This window comes from Orcinus orca, chromosome 13, assembly GCF_937001465.1.
Source record: "Orcinus orca chromosome 13, mOrcOrc1.1, whole genome shotgun sequence".
Taxonomy (NCBI): domain Eukaryota; kingdom Metazoa; phylum Chordata; class Mammalia; order Artiodactyla; family Delphinidae; genus Orcinus; species Orcinus orca.
In genome coordinates, this window is record NC_064571.1 from 38,005,942 (window position 1) to 38,030,064 (window position 24,123).

A 24,123-nucleotide genomic window follows, 5' to 3' on the forward strand; every position below is an offset into this window, starting at 1 on the left:
AACTTGAACCAAGGCATTGTGGCTTAAGAGCCCATGCTCTTAGCCACCATGCCACATGATATACGGAAGAGTACTTTTTAGTCTGTAGTTAGAAAAGTAGGTTATTAAGTTTATTAGGGGAGATGTTATGTTTCTATTTTTATTTTTTTTAACATTTTTATTGGAGTATAATTGCCTTATAATGGTGTGTTAGTTTCTGCTTTATAACAAAGTAAATCAGTTATACATATACATATATCCCCATATCTCTTCCCTCTTGCATCTCCCTCCCTCCCACCCTCCCTCTCCCACCCTTCTAGCTGGTCACAAAGCACCTAGCTGATCTCCCTGTGCTATGCGACTGCTTCCCACTATCTATTTTACATTTGGTAGTGTATATATGTCCATATATACACTACCACTCTCTCACTTTGTCTCAGCTTACCCTTCCCCCTCCCTGTGTCCTCAAGTCCATTCTCTAGTAGGTCTGTGTCTCTGTGTCTTTATTCCCGTCTTGCCCCTCGGTTCTTCATGACCATTTTTTTTTTTTTTTTTAGATTCCATATATATGTGTTAGCATACGGTATTTGTTTTTCTCTTTCTGACTTACTTCACTCTGTATGACAGACTCTAGGTCCATCCACCTCACTACAAATAACTCAATTTCGTTTCTTTTTATGGCTGAGTAATATTCCATTGTATACATGTGCCACATCTTCTTTATCTGTTCATCTGTCGATGGACACTTAGGTTGCTTCCGTGTCCTGACTGTTGTAAATAGAGCTGCAATGAACATTGTGGTACATGACTGTTTTTGAATTATGGTTTTCTCAGGGTATATGTGCAATAGTGGGATTGCTGGGTCGTATGGTAGTTCTATGTGTAGTTTTTTAAGGAACCTCCATACTGGCTGATTTTAAGGAATCTCCATAGTGGCTGTATCAATTTACATTCCCACCAACAGTGTATGAGGGTTCCCTTTTCTCCACACCCTCTCCAGCATTTATTGTTTGTAGATTTTTTGATGATGGCCATTCTGACCGGTGTGAAATGATATCGCATTGTAGTTTTGATTTGCATTTCTCTAATGATTAATGATGTTGAGCATTCTTTCATGTGTTTGTTGGCAATCTGTATATCTTCTTTGGAGAAATGTCTGTTTAGGTCTTCTGCCCATTTTTGTATTGGGTTGTTTGTTTTTTTGATATTGAGCCGCATGAGCTGCTTGTAAATTTCGGAGATTAATACTTCGTCAGTTGCTTCATTTGCAAATATTTTCTCCCATTCTGAGGGCTGTCTTTTCGTCTTGTTTATGGTTTCCTTTGCTGTGCAAAAGCTTTTAAGTTTCATTAGGTCCCATTTGTTTATTTTTATTTCCATTTCTCTAGGAGGTGGGTCATAAAGGATCTTGCTGTTATTTATGTCATAGAGTGTTCTTCCTAAGTTTTCCTCTAAGAGTTTGATAGTGTCTGGCCTTACATTTAGGTCTTTAATCCATTTTGAGTTTATTTTTGTGTATGGTATTACGGAGTGTTCTAATTTCATTCTTTTACATGTAGCTGTCCAGTTTTCCCAGCACCACTTATTGAAGAGGCTCGTTTATTAAGGGAGATGTTATGTTTCTATTTTTATTCCAGAATATATCTTTTCCATATTTAACCAAAATTAGTTTATTTCTCTATGCTTTTTCATCGAATGGTCACGAAGCATGTTCACATGGAATTACTACATGATAAGATTCATAAGTCAGTGTACTTGACTAGTCTTAGAGATGTTTAAACAAGGAGAAGTTGCTTAGTAATTGACATCTTCATCTCAGTTTTACAATTCTAGCTAGGTATCTAGATTAACTTGCATTTTATTATTCTTTTGTTGCTAGTATTTAGTGTAGTTTCCTCCAATTTGTAGATAACACCATGTTGGCCTGAAGACAGTCATTATTTTTGTTTGCATTTTCTTTTCTAGGCTTGCAGATCAGATGAGAATGTTGAATTTTCTTCAGTGGTTTGATCTGCTAAAGGATATTTTCTCTAAGTTTACAATTTTCCTACAGAGAGTTAAGGTAAGCTTATGTGTTTATCAGTTTGTCCAGAATATCCCTAAAGTTAAGTCATCTTTCTAGATATGAAAATTAGAATAAAACAAAATTTCTTTGTTTCTGTAATTTTTCTAAAGGGTTTTAAATTAGATTTGAAGTGCTTCAGAGTATTTTGGTACCTTTTTGTAATATTGGATGATATGTTTTATTTTAAAAGAAATATGATGCTAACTTGGCATTAAATATTATACAGTAATATTTCCTTTTGTGATGCTTGAATCTCTGTAGATTACCTAGAATTACAATATTGTGAAACACTCAAAAATCTATCCCAAACCACTTAATTTTTCTAGGAATTTAATGTTGATATAATGGTATTTTTAAACATATGGTTCATATTTAAAATGCTCTACTAATGTTCTTTATTGCAGGGTTTTTTTTCATTTTTCAATCTGGAATCCATTCATGTATCATGCATTGCATTTAATTACTTTGTCCCTTTGGTCAAACAACTTAATTTTAATCCAATCATTATAAGGAAAAGAACACATGCCACACAGCATTTTTCAGAAGAAAAAATGTCACAGACTCTAATACATGTTGGTTGGGATTACCAACATGTCATAACTGTGTTTTAATAAGACAGTCATTAGGAATTACTGAGTATAACAGACTGTTTGTGAAATGTGATATTCTTTGAATTATCAGGTGTCAGTATTGTATTTATGTCCTAGTTAACATCCCTGGCATCTCCTGAGTTTCATGTTAAAAATGATCTGAGGGACTTTGGTACTTATCTGTGATATGACTTCCTTATTGACATTGACATGCTCTAAGTCACATACATAAGCTTTCCAGTCAGAGTGGGAAAAGTTTTATAAAATGTGATTCACTATACTTAATTCAGACTCCTACCAAAATGTTGATCCTATCCATTGATAGTGATAGATAGCAAACCTTTATCTGTGGATTGCACAGTAACGAGGGCTTGTTTTCACTTTTTCTTATATTCCTACCATGACCTTATCACACACAGGTCTGGATATATAGAACTCCTACATTGCATAGTTAGAACTGGCCAACTTTTTGCCAGTTATTTTTAAGTAGCTATCTTTTAGCTTCTATATCAGTTAAACTAAGCCACATTATTATTTGATGTATGTACAATATGGGAACAGTGATCTGTCCTAATTGTAGCTTCTTATTTTCACATTTAGGCCACTTAAACTAATACTGTTGTAAAACATCTTTGAAAATGATGTTTAATCTTTAAATATAGTACTTTTTTCTTTGAAAAAGTTTGTGGTTCCTTGAGGGCATGATTTTGCTGAAAAATAATGTTAATTACAGCTGTTCATTTTTAATGAAGAATTTTTAAATAACTACAAATTGGAAAGAACCATGATGTCTAACAATAGAGGAATGGTAAAATAAGTTATGCCTGGTATATTCACTATCATGGAATATCATGCAGGCAAGGATTTTTAATGATTGAAGAAAATGCATGCATTATAACGTTAAGTTAAAAAGCAAGACAGAGACCTACTTAAATATATAGTCTGCTCTTAGCTGTGTTAGAAAGATTTTTTTACCTCTTCATCTCCATAGACCAAAGAGACAGCTTGTCTTTTTAGTGGTTATCTTTAGGTGGTAGTATTATGTATAATTTAAATTTGTGATTCATTCTTTTCTGTTTTTCCTAAGTTTTCTACAAAAAGAGGTATTACTTTTTTTTAATTGAACTATGGTTGATTTACAATGTTGTGTTAGTTTCTGGTATACAGCAAAGTGATTCAGTTATACATATATATATTCTTTTCCATTATAGTTTATTACAGGATATTGAATATAGTTCCCTGTACTATACAGTAGGACCGCTGTTTATCTATTTTATATATAGTAGTTTGTATTTGCTAACCCCCAAATCCTAATTTATCCCCCCGCCTGCCACACCACCACCACCGCCTCAGCTCTTTCCCCTTTGGTAACCATAAGTTTGTTTTCTGTGTCTGTGAGTCTATTTCTGTTTTGTAAATAAGTTCATTTGTATCAGTTTTTTTAGATTCTACATATAAGTGATATCATGTGGTATGTGGTATTTGTCTTTCTCTTTCTGGCTTACTTCACTTAGTATGATAATCTTTAGGTCCATCCATGTTGCTGCAAATGACATTATTTCATTCTTTCCTACGGCTGAATAATATTCCGTTGTATATATGTACCACATCTTCTTTATCCATTCATCTGTCGATGAACGTTTAGGTTGCTTCCATGTCTTGGCTATTGTAAATAGTACTGCTATGAACATTGGGTTGCATGTATCTCTTTGAATTAGAGTTTTCTCTGGATATATGCCCAGGAGTGAGACTGCTGGATTATATGGTAACTCTATTTTTAGTTTTTTAAGGAACTTCCATACTGTTCTCCATAGTGGCTGCACCAATTTACATTCCCACCAACAGTGTAGGAGGGTACCTTTTTCTCCACACTCTCTCCAGCATTTACTATTTGTAGACTTTTTGATGATGGCCACCCTGACTGGTGTAAAGTGATACCTCATTGTGGTTTTGGTTTGTATTTCTCTAATAATTAGTGATATTGAACATCTTTTCTGGTGCCTGTTGGCCATCTGTATGTCTTCTTTGGAGAAAATGTCTATTTAGATCTTCTGCCCATTTTTTAATTGGGTTGTTTGGGTTTTTTTTTTTTTTTTTTTGGATATTGACCTGTGTGAGCTGTTTGTATATTATGGAAATTAATCCCTTGTCAGTTGCATCATTTGCAAATATTTTCTCCCAGTCCATAGGTTGTCATTTCACTTTGTTTATGGTTTCCTTTGCTGTGCAAAAACTTTTAAGTTTAATTAGGTCCCATTTGTTTATTTTTGTTTTTATTTCCATTACTCTAGGAGACAGGTCCCCAAAAATATTGCTGTGATTTACAACATGTCAAAGACTGTTCTGCCTATGTTTTCTTCTAGGAGTTTTACAGTATCTGGTCCTACATTTAGTTCTTTAATCCATTTTTAGGTTTTTTTTTTATATGGTGTTAGAGAGTGTTCTCGTTTCATTCTTTTACATGTAGCTATCTAGTTTTCCCAGCACCACTTGTTGAAGAGACTGTCTTTACTCCATTGTATATTCTTGCTGTATTTTGCCCTTTGTTGTAGATTAATTGACCATGAGTGCATGGGTTTATTTCTGGGCATTAATTGTATTTTGTATTTTTATTAGAATTCTTGTTTATTGTTTGTATCCCATAGTGTAAGATGATTTGTATAGCTAAAAAAGAAAATAATCCTTAAATGCAAGCTTACATTCTTTTTTAAGAAATTTTTAACTCTTAAGTTTTCAATTTGTTATGTGGACAAATAATTCTGGACTATCATTTTAAAGACTTATGAATATGGTTACCAGATTATTTCATTCATTATTCTCATGACTGGAAAAATTTATTTTAGCGGTTCTGGTCTTTGAACATGAACTTGACTGTAAACTGCTGCAATATGAAAGTTCAGAGAATAAATCGCGTACCTACTGTTGAATCTACTATGTATTGTAAAATCTTCTGGAAAAAAATAATCAGCAAACCTTTAAAACTGTAGATATGGTGAAAACAGTGAAGAAGAACCCTTAAGAGAACACCTGATACACTGTATATGGAAAGTTTATTGTATTAGCTAAGATGTTGTCAGTTAAAAGGGACAAAGTATTCAAATGAAACTAATTTAAACAATAAAAGAAATGCATTGGCTTGGGGAACTTAAAATAGTCCAAAACGAGGATAGGCTTCAGTTATGACGTGGTCATGGTTTTCTCCCTTAGTTTCTCTGTTTTAATTCACTTCTACCTCTTTGTTGGCTTCACCTTCAAAGTAACCAACCTAATTATAGCAAAATGTCTATGTATAACAGTTTTAGGTCTTCCACATTTGTATACTCTACTTCCTAAAACAAGATTTTTTCTTCTTCAATCATCAAAGTCCTTGGTTTTAATCCACTGGGCTGGTTTAGGTTACTGTGGTCAGGACAGTGCTGTGCACTGCTTGCTTTGGGTCTGGATTTTCTTCTCACTTCTGAACTAATCCTGTGGCAAGGAGGTTGGGAGTATACTGTGTGGGATATGTAGGACTAACACCTGAAGCCAGAAGGTGGACTCAGTTTTGCATAGCTGTATTCCTATGGGGGAGGTATAGAATAGTTGTTGGGGAGAAAAAGACTATGTCCAAAGACCGTGACCATTTTTTATAAAAAAATTTTTTAAGAAAGAAAATCATCAAGAGAGAAGAGATAAGGAAGAAGAAAGGCAAAATGAAGATGGGGGAGAAAGCACATCAAGATTAAGACGAGACAGTAGTGAGGATTAAAAGCAGCAATGGAGGAGTGTAGCAAGGAGCAAGCTTGTGACAATAGAGAAGTGATTAATGGAGAAAGAAAATATGCAGTGTCCACAGACACTCGAAGGCTCAGAATCTCTCATATACTGTATGGAATATTGTATCACTTAGAGTGCGTTTAGTTCCAAATAACAGGAAACACAGAGTGTTTTAAACAATTAAGGGGGTTTATTAGTTCATATAACTAAAAAATAACCATAGGTAGGTCAGCCTTTAGGTGCTTGATAGAGAGGTTGATGATGTTATCAAGCCTTGGTTTTGTTTCTCTGTGTTTCTCTCAGTCTGTCTTCTGTGTATCTTCTTAGCTTTAAGCTCAGGTGGTTCCATTAGTTGATTGGACTAGCTTAGACCCTTATCCTATCTTTGGAGACTTAAAGTTGGAGTCTGCTTGCCTAGAACCATGTAGATCCTAAAAAAGAAATCAAGAGTTTTAAGAAAGGAGCAACAAATTACAAGAACGCAACCATGAACGTTAAAGTAGGAATGCAGCCCCTGTTTCTTAGTAGTCCATGAAGACATTGACTTACATAAATTTACTCTTAATTCATCTAGCTTTCAGTATTTGTTAAGTACCTCCTATGTGCCCAGTACTTACTATTCTAGGCAGTAGGATATAATATCTCATGGAGCTAACATTGTAGTGGAAAGAGACCTAGAATTAAAAAAATAAAAAGATAGTGGTAACTGTTATTTTAAAAAAACTGGTTAATGAGATAGGGTTGCTGGAAGGAGTCATAGGAGGCTTTTTTTGTTGTTTTTGATTCAGTTTTATTTATTTATTTATTTATTTATTTAATTTTTTTGCCGTGCGGCATGAGGGATCTTAGTTCCCCTACCAGGGATCGAACCCTTGCCCCCTGCATCGGGAGCACGGAGTCTTAACCACTGGACCACCAGGGACGTCCCGGAGGCTTCTTGAGGAAGGACAGTCGTGCAGGAACCTGAGTGATGAGAAGGAAACATGTATGCAAACATCAAGGTGAAGAACATTCCAGGCAGAGGAAACAACAAAGACACTGAGATGGGAACAGTGGAATTTAGAAGAATAGGAAGAGAACCAGAATGTCTGGAGAGCAGTGAATGAGTGAGAAAAAGGTGTAAGATGAGGAGAGAGAGATGGATTTAAGGGTAGGTACGGTAAGGAATACGGATTGTTTTTTCCTTTTAAGAAAGCACAGCAGGACTTCCCTGGTGGTGCAGTGGTTAAGAATCCGCCTGCCAACGTAGGGGACATGGGTTTGATCCCTGGTCCGGGAAGATCCCACACATCGCGGAGCAACTAGCCCCGTGCTCCACAACTACTGAGCCTGTGCTCTAGAGCCCGCGAGCCACAGCTACTGAAGCCCATGTGCCTAGAGCCCGTGCTCCTCAACAAGAGAAGCCACTGCAACGAGAAGCCCGTGCACCACAACAAAGAGTAGCCCCCGCTCGCCGCAACTAGAGAAAGCCCGTGCACAGCAGTGAAGACCCAATGCAGCCAAATCAATTAATTAATTGAAAAAGAAACCCAGTGAATATTTGTTGCATAGATGATTGGATACTGGTTGCTCTGTTCCAAACACCCCCCTTTAAAAAAAAATAGAAAAGAAAGCACATCAATCAACGAATATGATCCTCTGACAGGCAAGTTATGTTTAGTGTAACCTATTTAAGAAGTTAGAGAAATATGCAGTATATTTTAGGGAGATTTCCATTTACAAAATTAATTTGTAAATGGAGCCCTATGTCTAAGCTTTAGGGAAACATCTCTCTTGAGCAATTCTTTTTCACAATTCACCTTTACTGTGTAATAAAAGAAATTCTGATATGCATGACCTTGACTCATTTGTAAGATGTTCAAAAGTACATACACAGAGTTCACTTTTGGAACCTTTAGGTACAAAATATTTTAAATCCTTTAAAAATGTACCCTGTTTTCTTGTAGGCAACGTTAAATATCATTCACAGTGTTGTTCTCTCAGTTCTTGACAAAAACCAAAGGACTAGAGAATTGGAGGAGATTTCGCAGCAGAAGAATGCTGCAAAAGACAATTCACTGGACACAGAGGTGGCTTATTTAATCCATGAAGGCATGTTTATAAGCGATGCATTCAGTGAGAGTGAATTAACACCTATAGCAATTGACACTACCTCTCAAAGAAATGCATCTCCAAATAGTGAGCCCTGCAGCAGTGATTCGGTATCCGAACCAGAATGTACTACTGATTCTTCATCCAGCAAAGAGCAGACATCATCCTCTGTTACTCCAGGAGCTGTGGATATTATGTGAGTATGGTGACTGCTGCCAAGTTAACAAGATTCTGAGTCATCTTATTAATGGTTCCAATAAGATTGGTTATTCAGTTTATTGAGAAACCGTGTACACTTTGGTCTTTTGGAATTTAATTTAACAAAAATAAATTAATTTTCTGAAACATGTATCTTTTTGAAAATGTATGCAAGGTAAGGAGGTGAGCATTGGAAGTAATTGAGAATTGTAGAATTTTAAGACTGGGAAGGAACCATTTAATTAAATGCCCTCAATTTGGAGAGTTTAGATGACTTATTTAGAGTCATTAGTGGCAGAACCTGTCCTGGAACTCAGGTCAGTATTTCCTTGGTTATGTTTCTTTCTTTTACTATGTCACCTTTGTATTTTGTATATAGTGAAAATCTGTTTGAGTTACAATTTTCAGTTTTTCAGACATGAATTTCCAAGTGGGTCGCACTATCTTTTTTAATATTACTTTTTTAAACTTATTTTGAAATAATTTCAAATTTACAGAAAAGTTGTCAGCATTGTACAAAAAACTCTCATATATCCTTCACCTTGCTTCCCCAGTTAATGGTTTACCACATTGCCCTCTTTCTCCCTTCCTCTCTCTTTCTCACTCTCTTTTCGTCTCTCCTTTCTTTGTCTCTCATGTTAAAATTTTTTCTCAATCATATGACAGTAGGTTGCAGACTTGATGTTCCAAATACTTCAGTGTATATTTCCTAAATACAATAACACTCTCTTAAATAACTACAGTATACCAATTAAAATCAAGAAAACATTGCTGCATTATTACCATCTAATGCACAGACCCCATTCAAAGTTCACCAGTTGTCCCAATAATGTTCTGAATAGGAAGAACAAAAATAAAATAGCCATTAAAATCTTTCTGGTCCAAGAACATTGTTTGTATTTTGTTATTACTAAGAATAATAAGAATTCAGTACTTTTGTTCATTTTGATGTAAGTCGGCTTATAGCCCAGGAGCTTATAAAGGTTGCAGTTATAGTGTAAAGTCAGCTATAATACCTCCCCCTCCCCACCATAAATCAATCAATCAAACCCTGAACTACATATTAATAAAATTTTTTCTTCTCTGTTCTGGCTTATATTTTCACATTTATTAGTTAGGGTTCAGTCTAAAACTGCTGTTAAAAGAGATGTAAAAACATCTGTAGCTTAAACAATATAGAATTTTGTTTCTCTCCTGTAACAATTCAGAGGTAAGAGGTCCAGAGCTGAGAAGGTAGCTCTACCATCTCATTGTGTAGCTTCCCTCTGTGTCTTAGGAGGTTTTATCATCTCATTTCAATCTGTAGCAGCAGGAAGGAGAGGACAAAGGCTGGTACTCTCCTTACTTTTTTGTTTTGTTTTAACCTTTTAATTGGAATGTGATGCACATATAGGGAAATGGACCAGTTATAAGTGTTCAGTTCAATTTATTGTAACAAAATGAACACCCTGGTGTAATCACCAAGGTTAAGAGATAGAACATTACCAGCTCTCTAGAAGCCCCCCCTGCCACTATGCTTTCACTTTTTCCCCCCAAAAAACATTAAAACTATTGGTTTTTGCAGGTTTTAAACTTTATATAAATGGAACCATAAATGGAATCATGTTCTTTAGTCTTTAATTTCTTTCATTCCACGTTATATTTGTGATATTTTTCTAAGTAGTTGCATGCAGCAGTAGTTTATTTGTGCATAAATATTCCACTTCTGACTACACCACAATGTATTTATCATTCTGTTGTTGATAAAATTTGGATTATTTTCAGTTTGATTGTTGTGAACATTCTTGTAGATGTCTTCAGTGTACATGACGTAAGTATTTCTGTTGAATATATACCTAGGAATGAATAAGTATTGTGAATAGCCAATTTAACTACTGCCAAACAATTTCCCAAAGGATTGTACTCCTTTACAATCCTATCAGCTGTGTGGAAGCATTCCTATCACTCCACATCTTCATTCACTCTTGGTATTGTCAGTCTTTTACATTTTAGATATTTTGGTGGATATGTCACAGGTATAGTAGTTTAAATTTTTATTTCCCTGATGATTGGTAAGAGGGCACTTTTCATATATTTATTGGCTGTTTGGATATCCTCTTCTGTGAAGGCCCTATTCAAATCCTTTGCCCACTTCTCTATTGGTTTGCCTTTTATTTCTTATTGATTTATGGGAGTTCTTTATGTAGTCCCAACACAGCCCTTTGTCAGTTGTCCATACTGCAGATATCTTCTCCCACTCTGTGGGTTGACTTTTCACTCTCTTATTGGGGTCTTTGGTGAATAAAAGTTCTTAATTTTAATATCTTATGAGTCAATCTTTCCTTTTATGGTTTGTGCTTTTTTTGTGTGTCCTATTTAAGAAATCTTTCCCTAACCTAAGACTTTGATGATATTCTCTTATGTTTTTTTCTGGAAGCTTTGTTGCTGTCCCTTTCACATTTAGATCCACAATCCATCTGGAATTGATTTTTGTGTATAGTGTGAGGTTGTTGTCTTTTTCCTCATGTGGATATCTTTTTAACTTCACACCATTTATTGAAAAGACTGTCTTACCCGTTGCTCTATAGTGCCACTCTTGTCTTAAATTAAATATTCATATATGTATGATTCTGTTTTGTTCACTTGTCTGCTTTGCACCGGTACCATTAAGTAAAATTGTATTAGTTATGATCGCTTTTTTTTTTTTTTTTTTTTTTTGCGGTATGCGGGCCTCTCACTGTTGCGGCCTCTCCCGTTGCGGAGCACAGCCTCCGGACGCGCAGGCTCAGCGGCCATGGCTTACGGGCCCAGCTGCTCCGTGGCATGTGGGATCCTCCCTGACCGGGGCACGAACCCACGTCCCCTGCATCGGCAGGCGGACTCTCAACCACTGCGCCACCACGGAAACCCTATGATCGCTTTTTAATTAGTCTTAATATCTGGTCATTTCTCCTTTTATTCTTCTTCCAGTATGCCCTATTTATGTTGCAAATCCATATACATTTTAGATTTGTTAGTTCCCTGTTGCTTTCACATAAATTTGTTCATGTTTTATCCTTTCTTTCTTTTTAAGAGCACAGTTCAGAATTTGCAGTCCCACATCCTAGTGGCTAGAATATTATCACATGTCTATATCTAGCTGTAAGAGAGGCTTGAGAAATAGTCTATAGCTTGTTGGCTATTTGATAGCTAAAACTATTATGGCAGAAGTGAGAAACGATATTAAAAGATAGCTAGAAATCTGCTGTACTATTTGAGATTCCTTTAAATCAAATGCAGCCTCATAGTTTTTATCCCTCCCCTCCCACCTCCATTGTGGCTTACTATACAGTTTGGAGCTTCTCTGGCTTTCCACAATGGCATGCTCCCATAGCATGATACCAGAGGTTCTGTAGGTGGTTTCTTCTGTGTTTCATAGGCACATAAATGTCTGGGAACTACCCACCCACAAGGGGCAATGGATTGATTGAGTATATTTATACACGTGACCCTAACTAGTTCTTTCTTGTATCAAGTGTTTGTGCAGTATGTAATTGTGTCATAGATGCAGTACATGCAGAAATGATGTCTGATTTTTTATCTATGTTAGTGGTAGATTTTCCATATTTTCTTACATTATCAAAATAATCTACAACTTTGTAAGTTTATTCCAATGCAGACATGGGCACAAAAGAGTAAATAATTTCCCATGCAGGAAATGGGAAAGGAAAAATAATGGAAAGGATTAGAAAGTTTTGTAGGTTTTTAAAATTTTTTATTTTAAATTAAATTGTGGTTAAAATAAAAACATAAAAAGTTTACCATCTTAGCCATTTCTAAGTGCACAGTCCAGTAGTGGTAAATATATTCACACTGTTGTACAACCAATCTCCAGATCTTTTTCTTCTTGCAAATGTGAAATCCTATGCACATTAAGCAACAACTCCCCATTTCCTTCCCTACCAATCCCCTGGCAACCACTCTTCTACTTTCTGTCTCCATGAGTTCAACTACTCTAGGTACTTCATATAAGTGGAATCATACAGTATTTGTCCTTTTGTTTAGCATATTGTGTTTAAGGTTCATCTATGTTGTAGTATGTGTCAGAATTTCCTTCTTTTTATAGGCTTAGTAATATTCCATTGTATGTATATACCACATTTTATCTATCTGTCAGTGGACTCTTGGATTGCTTCCATCTCTTGGCTGTTATGAATAGTGCTACTGTGAACATGGGTGTGCAAATATATCTCTTTGAGATCCTGCTTTCAGTTCTTGTGTGTACATAGCCAGAAGTAGAATTACTGGATCATGTTTGTGAGGTTTTGTTTTTTGCTTTTCCCTAGTAACGTGAAAGAGATCCATTAGACTTAAATTTTTAAAAATCTTTTTAAAAAGCAAAATTACAAACAAATAAATGATTTTTTTAGAAAACCAAACATCCCAGGTTTTTGGATTGTCACCCTACTTTCTTAAAGAATTAAGTTGTTTTTTTTTTTTTGCTATTTCCTGTTTATATCTTTGTGAATTGGTGGCGTATTGGTAAGAGTTCCAAATTCTTAATCATTCCCTTACTTAGGGGCAAATTTTAGAAATCCTTCAGAAAATCGAATTTACAATTGAAATAAAATTTTAGCTTTGAAATTTAAGCAAACAGTTTTATGGGAGCTGGAATTGAAATAGCACTTGGACTGTTTATATAGAAGGAAATGTTGCAGTAGAGGAAGCTTATCAGATTAGAAATAGAATTAGACTAATTCTGGGTTCTAGTCCCACCCTCTTAACCTTGTGACCTTGAGTAGATCACTTAAACTTTCAAGATTCAGTATCCTCATCTGTAAAGTAGAAATTTATCTATCTTCTTCAGAGTGTGAGAACCAAGCAAGGTACTGTATCTGAGAGTATTTTAAAAATATTTATCCATCCATTATTTTAAAGCACTGGTAAGTAAATTTAATGATATAACTTTAAAGGATAGCAGGTAATAACTTTCTTTAATACCTTAACCCAGTGAGAGTGGTGGTTTGCCTCAAATTAATATACATCAGATCCTCTTTGAAATATCTTTGAAAGTTATTTTAATTCAACTGAAACGGAGAAAAATTATGCTAAGGTACTTCACTTGGTTCATGATAACACTAAACTGACTTGTTGGCACAGAATCAGTGGTCTTTATACATGCCCTGGGGAAAAATGTATAAAAAACAGGAAGTCTTACATTTCTTCCTCAAAACTGGAATAGATGCATTACATATTATAAATACTCCTATTTAATTGTAAGTTTCTTGAGAACAGTATTCCCTCCAGTGCATAGTAGTTAAGCACAGTAAATACTCAGGAAATATTAGTTTAGTTGATCTGACTATTAATAGTCATTCATAATTATAAGTAAAAAGAAGGCCTGTTTGTTCCTTCTTTCCATTCCTTTCCTCTTGCTTCCACCATGTCATCCTAAGCACCTGTGCACAACCTGCCACAGCTACGCCCTTGTACCTAATGAGAATTTCTTTTGCTGTAGTTTTTGCAGAATTTCCAGTCAGAGTCTGAACTAAGTATTAAAAATACTACAGCAGAGAGAGAAAATTATTCTTATATAATATTAGGGTAAAATATATTTGTGTTATCTGAGCTTGTTTATGTGATGCTCTACCACAAAAATAAAAGTATATGATACATCACAGAATTTTCCCTCAAATGTAAATTTTACAGCTTTTTGTTTTTTATTGGTATGTCATCTATGGTGAACAGTGTGTTCACAGCTTTCCTTGACTTAATCTCTTTCTATCATTTTCAGGGTCAATGAAGACATGAAATTAACTGACTTAGAGCTGGGAAAGCTGGCAAATAATGTCCAGGAGTTATTATATAGTGCCTCAGATATATGCCATGATCGAGCTGTCAAATTTCTCATGTCAAGAGCAAAGGTTAGTTGTTTTAATAAAATTTAGATATTTTATACATAGTAACATTATTTTAAAGATCTGAAATATATCCTTGCTTGTGTCCCTATTCCACATAATGCATATTTTGAACACTTAATAAGGTACTGGTGTGGTCTATTAAGGAGATGTTGAAATGCAAAATAATCCAAATAAAAGAAATAGAAAAAATTAAGCATGCTTTTCAAATAAATGATTAAAAGACTTATTTTGAAATATAATACCTTAATAATTAATTTGAAATTCATATGCTGTTTTTATACACATATATGTGTATACCTAGCCAAATAATTTATTAAGAAAATTAGTTGTACTCCAATAGTATGAAAATTGTATAGTATGATCTGAATTTATTTGAGCTACTGTATTACAAAGGGATCAGAATAAAATTTAGACATCTTAAACTTTTTATGCTTGATTTCTGGGACTAAAGTATTGGGAAATTTCATTTAAAATTGTTTTAAAATAATTTTTAGGAATTAATACAACTATTATAAAAACAATATTTGTTTAAGTTGGTTTTATAGCTCATCCATATTTGGTGTTATACTAACTCTCATGATTTTTGTGTTATCTTTAAAATTTAGGATGGTTTTCTTGAGAAGCTAAATTCCACAGAATTCATAACACTTTCCAGATTAATGGAAACATTCATTTTAGAAACTGAACAGATCTGTGGAAGAAAAAGCATGTCATTACTTGGAGCACTTCAGAGCCAAGCTAATAAATTTGTAAACAGGTTTCATGAAGAGAGAAAAACCAAGCTCAGGTATTATTACCATGTCCATTCTGTTCTTCATTTTTTTCCCCTTTTCTTTACAAAACACAATTATATTTAAAAGAGGAAACTTCATTAATTGGCCAGTTAAAACCCCTGACAGATTTTTTTCTTTTTAATTAAAGACAGATTGTGGAATTAAAATCACATTTCTTAGCTTTTGAAAGTGTAGTTAGAATGTTTAGTTCCATTAAAGTACTTACCAGGAAGATCCTAATAGACTGACTTTTCCTTTCCCACTCAAAGTGAAGTTAATTATGTTTTACCACTCTTCCTGACTAGGCTAAGAGACATAAAAAGAGAAACATTTTCTGAAACTATTCATACTGTTTATGAATGATTTCAGTTTATTAAGGTGTTCAGCACTTTTTAAAGTCTTACGTACTAACAGGTAATGGCCATTATTATTTAAAAACTCAGTGCCTTGTATTGCATGGGCTCTACTTGAATTTAACTAAGATACATGTAGTCTTAAATATATAACAAAAGTCTTATGTACTCACTCAGCTCTTCCTTTTCTTTTCACCCAAGGAGATGGTGTTGAAATATTATTAAAGTTTATCTTCCTTTCTTTTTACTTTTGAATAGCCTCCTCTTAGACAATGAACGCTGGAAGCAAGCTGATGTTCCCGCAGAATTTCAGGATCTTGTTGATTCTATAGCAGATGGAAAGATTGCTTTACCTGAAAAAAAATCAGGGGGTATGTGTACTCTTTCACACACTCTCTTTCAATTTTATATTGTTTGTTCATTTTTTAGGAGTGCTTAATATTTCTTTAATTGATAGTGCCTCTTGGGAAGCTTAGAACTAACACTCCCAGCTTAGTAAGTAGTTGATTGGAAAAGTATGTGGTAATTTTTAATAATAATTTCAGATATTTATTGAGTATTAACCATATCCAGACACTGGACCAAGTGCTTTACATGCATTACTCCAGTTTACCCTGACAACAACCTATAATAAAGATACTATTGTTACCTTGTTTAATAGTGAGGAGGCATGAGGCTTCCAGGGGTTAAGGAATTTGGTACAAATAAAGATCTGGGATTTGAAACCAACTTTATATAATTTCATAGTTATGTTCTTAACCACTGTACTGTATTGTTTAGAGACATGTATTCTTTTATTGGACACTAGTATGCTTCTACTATGTGTCAAATGTTGAGACATAGGTAAGAGGTATAATTTTACTTTAAAAGGTCTAAGTCTGATGAAAAATGTATTTATTATCAATCACAAGTAATGTAGTAGTGATATGATAGAGAAAACCAAAATATAAAGAACTGTAGAATAAGAAAACTATGAAGGAGACTACAAAGGAAGGGCAGAGAGGTAGGACAATCCAGAAAAACACAGAAGTTAAAAAATTAGTTTCAAGAAGATTTTCATTTGTATCAAATGTCAATTGGGTCTCTTATGAAAGACATGCAGTGGCTAGAGATATTTTTGTATATCAGTTAAAGTGGAGTTGTCATGGGTTAATAATATAAACTTGGGCTTCCCTGGTGGCGCAGTGGTTGAGAGTCCGCCTGCCAATGCAGAGGACATGTGTTCGTGCCCCGGTCCGGGAAGATCCCACATGCTGTGGAGTGGCTGGGCCCGTGAGCCATGGCCGCTGAGCCTGCGTGTCCAGAGCCTGTGCTCCGCAACAGGAGAGCCCACAACAGTGAGAGGCCCGCGTACTGCCAAAAATAAATAAATAAAATAATAATAATAATATAAACTTATGTACAACTCATCCTGTAATACCAGATTTGAAATTATGAAGTTTTGAATAATTTTTAAAGTGTTTTTTGTTGTTGTTGTTTTTAATAAATTTTTATTTATTTATTTATTTATTTATGGCTGTGTTGGGTCTTCGTTGCTGAGCACGGGCTTTCTCTAGTTGCAGCAAGTGGGGGCTACTCTTCATTGTGGTGTGCAGGCATCTCATTGTGGTAGCTTCTCTTGTTGCAGAGCACTAGCTCTAGGCACGTGGGCTTCAGTAGTTGTGGCTCGCGGGCTCTAGAGAGCAGGCTCAGTAGCTGTGGCGCACAGGCTTAGTTGCTCCGCGGCATGTGGGATCTTCCTGGACTAGTGCTCCAACCAGTGTCCCCTGCAATGGCAGGTGGATTCTTAACCAGTGTACCATCAGGGTAGTCCATATACCCTGCTTTTGTCTTTTGTTTTCCTCTGAGAAAGAAGAAAGGATATGCTATAGAAATCCATTAACATTTTACTAGTTCATGCAGAGTTAAGGATCCTTGGTTATTATTCATGCATCCATCATCTATTTATTGAGTTACTAGCTACTTAGCTACGCATTGGGGAGATGAAGTTTCATGGATGGCAGTTAATATTAATTTGGTGCTTACCTGATACTAGACAGTTTTTTCTAAGCACTTTACATTGTTATCTCATTTACAGATCCATGAGCTAGACACTGTTAGTATTCCCATTTAAAAAATATGGAAACTGAGGCACAAAGAGGTTAAGCAACATGCCTAAGGTTACCTGGCTAGGAAGTGGTAGAGCTGGGATCCAACTGCAGGCAGGCTGACTTTAGGGCCCTTCCTCTTAACTACTGTGCTAAGCCATTTCTCTGCAGTATTGAGAATTGGTTAAGACACAACCCCTGTCCTCAAAAAACTCAATCTGACATACAGAGTGAATTGTGATTAGAAATTATATCACACTGAATTTCTTTCCTTGAAAGAGATGAGGAAGTAGATATTTAATGTCTTAGAACAAAAGGATTTGAAGCTTAGGGAAGCATGATGACTTACTTGCGCATGGTAATCTGTTTAATTTGGCTGATTCAGGGCAGTAATCCAGTCCACTGTTCTTTTCACCTCAATATGCTGAATTTTGTTTTTTAATGATAAGAAATACCACATGCTGAAAATAAAGTAACTTTTGGATTAAAATCTTGAAAAGTAATACATAATCTCTCCATTGAATTTAGGAATTAAATTGTACTCTAAGGGTTATAATAAAGAAAAGATAACCAGTTGAAATGCTAGTTCTGCCTTTCCCAACTAATAACATTCTTTTTCCTTTACTTCTTATCGATCATCTGCCATGTGCCAGACCTAGAGGATAGCCAGTTAATAAGCATTATCTCTTTCAGTAACAACACTGAAAGGTAGATATTGTTGTCCATGTCTAATGGATACAGATATTGAGATTCAAAAGAAGTAATTGGCCTAGTCTTGCATCCAGTAATTGGCAGTACTGGAATTCAAATCCAGATTTCTCTGATTCCAAATGCAGTATACTTTATTTACTTTGTGCTGAATTGTTTCCCAAGAAGTAGATTTATTTGCAGAAATGAGATAGTTTCAGGCCCTGAATAGGAACTTTTTCAGTTTTTTCTAGTTTAAATTTTTTGTCCAATATTTTGTTTCATCTTTTACCCATGTCTCTTTATTCGCTTTACTCTCTAGCTACAGAAGAAAGGAAACCAGCTGAAGTTCTCATTGTCGAGGGACAACAGTATGCTGTTGTTGGGTGAGTGACACGTTTTTCTTCATTAGTTGAATCAAGTATTTAAAACATAGGTCTTTTAGCTACCCCTTGATGTGAATTGGAAATTTTGGATTAACAATTGTAAATCTTACAAAGAATTTTAAAGAAATTTTATGGATTCCTTTTTATTTTTCTATATTTTGTAGTATTCTGTATCCATTAGGACTACACTGGCTTAACAAAAAAAGGGGTTGGTTGATTTTTCTCATGTAACAAGAACCTAGAGGTACATAATCCAAGGGTGCTATAGTGGCTCCATGATGTTATCAGTGTCTCAAGCTCTTTCATTTTTTCCTGCGACTTTTTTAGTGTGTAGTATACAGCATAGTAGTTGAAGTTGTGAGTCAGACTGCTTAGGTTTGAGTCCCAGCAGCTCTGTTACTTTGTGGCCTTAGGCAAGTTACTCTGTGCGCCTCAGTTTCCTTATTTATAAAACAAAATGTGGACAATAGTACTATACTTAGAATTATTGTGAAATTAAACAGGTAATTCATGTAAAGAATCTAGCACAGTTCTAGTACCTAACAAGAAGTTGATAGTTGTTGGTAGTTATTTCCATTATCATCATTTGTCATTAGGTCTTTTACCAAAAACAGTATTTCAAATTCAAGTTAACTAAGAAAAATATAAATTCCAGTGTTGTTTGTCTAGTACTATATGCCTTTTATTAAATAGGTAGTTAAGATAATATCTTCACATACTTTAATTTTAATAACACTTCATAGTTTAAATATTTTCATATATATGATCTCATTTGATCTCTACAACCATGTTGTACAATAGACATTTCAGGGATTATTGTTCCCTTTCTACAGTTAAGAGAATTGGAGCTTAGAAGTTTAAGTAGTTAATATAAAATTACCCAAATGGAGCCAGAATTAGAATAAAAATCTAGCTCCCAATATCTATACCAGAATTCTTTTTCACTTCTTTGTTTCTTGTCACTAAGTAAGTCTTTTCTGAAACAGCCATCCCTTCCAGGAAGAATGAATGATCCTCTCTTTGTAACTCTCTGTGCCTCTCTCATGGCACTTTCTGGTTAGTCTCTGAATTCCTCAAAGATGGGGATCATATCTTACCACTTTAATTTTTCTTAGCACCTAATAAGCACTCAAATAGTGTGTATAGAATTTATGCTTTTTCTCAACCTGTATATTATCCAAAACTCTGAAGTACACCCATTGTAAGGTAAAGCTTCCATTCCTTTCTTCTCTGGAGTTCTTTTCCATTTCTGGTGGGACAGAGCTTTTTTCAACCTCCCTATAATCTTAGTCCTTCAATCTAATCATGATTTCTTTCCTTAATTACCCATTGCAGTTGACCCTCTATATCCATGGGTTCCACATCCAACCAACCAGGGTGCAGAACCCGTGGATATAGAGGGAAGACTTTACTACGCCATTTTATATAAAGGACTTGAGCATGCATGGTTTTTGGTATCCACGTGATGTCCTGGAACCAATCCCCTGTGGATACTGAGGAAGGACTGTGTCTTATTACTCTTCCCTTGCTTGATGGAAATGGTCCCCTCTAGCTATCTGGCTTTCTTGCTCTTTAGGCAAAGAGGCTTCTGCCAAAAAACGGAACTTCCTGGCTAAAGATGGAGTATTATATCTTCAGAGAGAAAATTACAAAAGATAAGCAATGGACTCCTGCCCAGTAAAGCAGACTCTAGAACTATGCATGGAGAGTAATATATGGTCTGACAATTAAGCTGTTATAAAGGCTAGATACTCTTCTTCTTGAATCACTGCTCTCTTCAGACTTTCATAAAACATTAGTTTACATGGATCACTCATTTCTGAGGATCTCATTGAATTTAGATGTGCTGTAATGAATGGCTCTTTCTCCCTTAGTTTCAACCTTATTTAACCTCCCAGTAGTGCCTCTTTTCAGCTTATGACATGTCCTGATAATGAGCTGATAACTTTCTCATCTTTGGAGAAGCTTTTGAGATTTACCAATAAACTTCTTAGAAGGTATATTGTTCTTAGAAGCCACAGTTTATCTTTCATCTCACTAAGAAAATCTAGACTAGGTTCCCTTCATTAATTCAACATTTATGAGGACCTACTACATAATCAGAAACACTGGTTAAGCTTTTTTCAGTGTTTCTAAATTGGCCAAGGAATGGGATACCTGCCTTATGGAAGAGACTTATCTTAGTATGACTGTCACACAGAGAGTGATGTGCTCACAACACAAAATTTAAGGAGGTACCCTTTCTCAGTGTCATGCAAGTGATTACCTTGCAATTGCACAACCCTGAAATTGAGTGCCTCCTTAATTTTACACTCTAGGGATTTTCTGTTGCCTTACCCTAAGTCCCTACTCTGTTGCACTTATAGGTAAAATACATAATTTAACAGTTACCAAGATCAATATTGATTTTTATATGCCAAGTCAGTTTGATTTTTCTTGTTTTGAGTGTCTACTGGGTCATCTTTCTTTTTTTGTAGAACCGTATTGCTGTTGATAAGAATTATCCTTGAATATTGCCAGTGTGTGGATAATATCCCATCTGTTACTACTGACATGCTCACTCGTCTGTCAGATTTATTGAAGGTGTGTATGATTTCACTCCTATGGAAAAAATAGTTGGAAGAAGTAATTCATTAGGGCGTGAGTAATCTTCCAACTCTAAGACATTTCGAGGTTAAGCTATCTTTAAGACATTAATTTTGTGACATTTGATTGTGGTTGAACACAACATGTTATTTGAAGGAGGCCACCTGCTTCCTTCTCACTCCACATTTAGTGATTCCTCATTACACCCATAGAGTTGTTAATGATATCGGAGACAGGAGATGATTTGTTCGTTAGGTGCTGAACATGACTGAGGCCACTTAGGTCAAAAAACCTGGACTGGTTTCAAATGTGCATGGAAGGAATTCACTGAACTTTACAAAATTCATCTCACTAAGGTTAGAGATTTTTCTTAAATCATTATTTCAGAACCATTGATGTAAAATGAAACTGTGGTGATAGTGTTATTCAGCCATTTCATATTAACAGATATTTTAAACTGCTAGCCTAGAGAAAAGGCTTTATTTTTTTCAAATACCTAATCTATCAATTAATTCTGTCCCAAAATTAAGTTGTCATATTTTAGTCCAGAAAGATTTTGTTACCCTTTCGAAAGTAGGACTATCCAATTAGAATGACCGAAACAACTAGTTTTGTGAATGCCAATTAAAGATTAATTTCTGAACAACTGATTTTTAGAATTTTTCAACTTTTTCCCTACCAGACTGTAAATATTATCATTTGGGAACACCCTTTGCCTTTTTTTTTTTTTTTTTGTCATTACATAAACAGATCCTAATTGCTCCTAGTAGAAAAACTCATTTGGTCCTTCAATGAGAGGAAAGAGGAATGTATTTTTAGAATTAACACATTGCCAGCATATAAAGAATAGTTTTTAATAAATTGTTGGGTTTTTTTTTTTCTTCCTTTGTTAGTACTTCAATTCAAGAAGTTGCCAGTTAGTTCTTGGAGCTGGTGCACTGCAAGTTGTTGGACTAAAAACAATAACTACAAAAAATTTGGGTATGGATTTTTGCATTTAATTCACATGCTGAGGCATTACAGTGATGTCACTATACTTATGTTTCATTATACCTGATGTTTTTATGCCTCTAACTAAAGCCTCTAAAAGTAGCAATGTCACTTCTTATGTATTGCCATAACTGAAAAATAACTTCTGGAGAAATGTTATGAGGAATTTTCACTCCAATAAATATAAGTTACTAGAAAGTTGCACTACTGTAAAAAAAAATGTTAAAATGTAATATGTATGAAGTATGTATGTATATATGGGGTGAAAGGTATCTGAATGTCAGAAGAGAATCAGTTGTCCCATTAGCTTCCTTATGCCAGTACTACTCACAACTTGAGTCCATTGGAAAAGCAGCATAATTCATTACATCATTCAGTACCAACTGATTTTCTTAAACAAAAAATATGAAATATGTTGGTTTCTGTTACTGTGTTCTTCATTTATGTAATAAACTGGGGTCTGTGTAAAATTAATTGATACCTTTTACATAATTTGATAGGTAATTAAATACCTTAAATATCAGCTAATACCTTTTTTTTTCTCCACGATATGTCTACCTCCCGGATCTTCAGCTCTTTCTTCACGCTGTTTGCAGTTAATCGTGCACTACATTCCTGTGATCAGGGCTCATTTTGAAGCTCGACTGCAGCCTAAGCAGTATAGTATGCTTAGGCATTTTGATCATATCACTAAGGTACCTTTCCATGTATTTTCTACTGGAGTTTCATAAATTTAACTCCATAATTGTTAAGTATTTTAGATGTGTCCCAGGGACTTTAAAATATAACGTTATTTCTCATTACAGGACTACCATGACCACATAGCTGAAATATCAGCTAAGCTTGTAGCGATAATGGATAGCTTATTTGACAAGCTGTTATCTAAGGTAATAATTTACGGAAATTATTAGGCTTTGCTTGAAAGCGTTGTGACTTTTCACAGTTGTCCAACAAATCAAAATAGTTCCGGGTTTAGGGAAAAACTCAAATGTTCAGATCACCCAAATAGGTGATATTCATTTCCTAAAGGACTTGGGGGTAGGGGTGGGGGAAGATGATTTCAAGGATGATAGAAACCCTATATAGAAGTAATTTTATATTAGCTGCATTGAAAATTATGTATCTTCAAAGCGTATTTTAGTCTGAAAGCCTTTCAGAGACAGAATTGAGAAAATAAACATTAAATTATTTGTAGTAAAGTGTTATTTTATTTTCCAGGCCAAGAAGGCAGAGCCTGAGGTGCTCTCTTATTTCCGTCATAGATATTCAATTTCAGTACTTGTTTCTTATTTGCTTCCCATTCCACATAGGTCATTAAAAGGAGAACTGTTTTCCAAAAAATTCTTAATTGCACTGGGAGGGTATCTTCAGAAAAATGTCACTTAATCAGCCCTAGTCACTTTTGCCCTATCCCTCACTCTTTCCTTTCCCTAAATTATTCAGTACATGTCTTAGAGAGAAAGCAGAAATCTCATACCTTGAAAGTTTGAAGGTTTATTTAGTTTATACTTTTGCCCCAGAGTATTTTTAGAGTAATCTTATAAAGCAAGACCCTTTGATATGCTTTTCCTTCTACTTGGATCCTTCAGATTCTGAGATGGCAAGAGCAGCAGGCACATAAAAATTATAAAAAGGCAAGATAAAGTGGTGCCCATTCACACCCAAATCTTTGAAGTTGACAGTGAGAAGGAGTGATTGGAAAA

General features: G+C 35.0%; 1 protein-coding gene across 8 annotated transcripts in view; it reads left to right on the forward strand.

Annotated features, from left to right (window-relative positions):
* Window positions 1–24,123, forward strand: part of VPS54 (VPS54 subunit of GARP complex) — a 105,963-nt gene that overhangs the window by 56,864 nt on the left and 24,976 nt on the right. For 7 of the 8 annotated variants that reach the window (XR_004477361.2, XM_033407214.2, XM_033407213.2 and 4 more), the window contains exons 11-20: window positions 1,945–2,041; window positions 8,337–8,677; window positions 14,432–14,561; window positions 15,164–15,345; window positions 15,943–16,055; window positions 18,781–18,844; window positions 21,322–21,427; window positions 22,324–22,411; window positions 22,994–23,115; window positions 23,227–23,307. Coding sequence is in view for 6 of the 8 variants with exons in the window: in XM_033407214.2 (XP_033263105.1) it covers window positions 1,945–2,041; window positions 8,337–8,677; window positions 14,432–14,561; window positions 15,164–15,345; window positions 15,943–16,055; window positions 18,781–18,844; window positions 21,322–21,427; window positions 22,324–22,411; window positions 22,994–23,115; window positions 23,227–23,307 (1,324 nt within the window). In the remaining 2 variants the exon portion in view is untranslated. Of the gene's footprint in view, window positions 1–1,944; window positions 2,042–8,336; window positions 8,678–14,431; window positions 14,562–15,163; window positions 15,346–15,942; window positions 16,056–18,780; window positions 18,845–21,321; window positions 21,428–21,685; window positions 21,787–22,323; window positions 22,412–22,993; window positions 23,116–23,226; window positions 23,308–24,123 lie in introns of those variants that run through there. The other variant, XR_007471078.1, reaches the window with a different exon arrangement.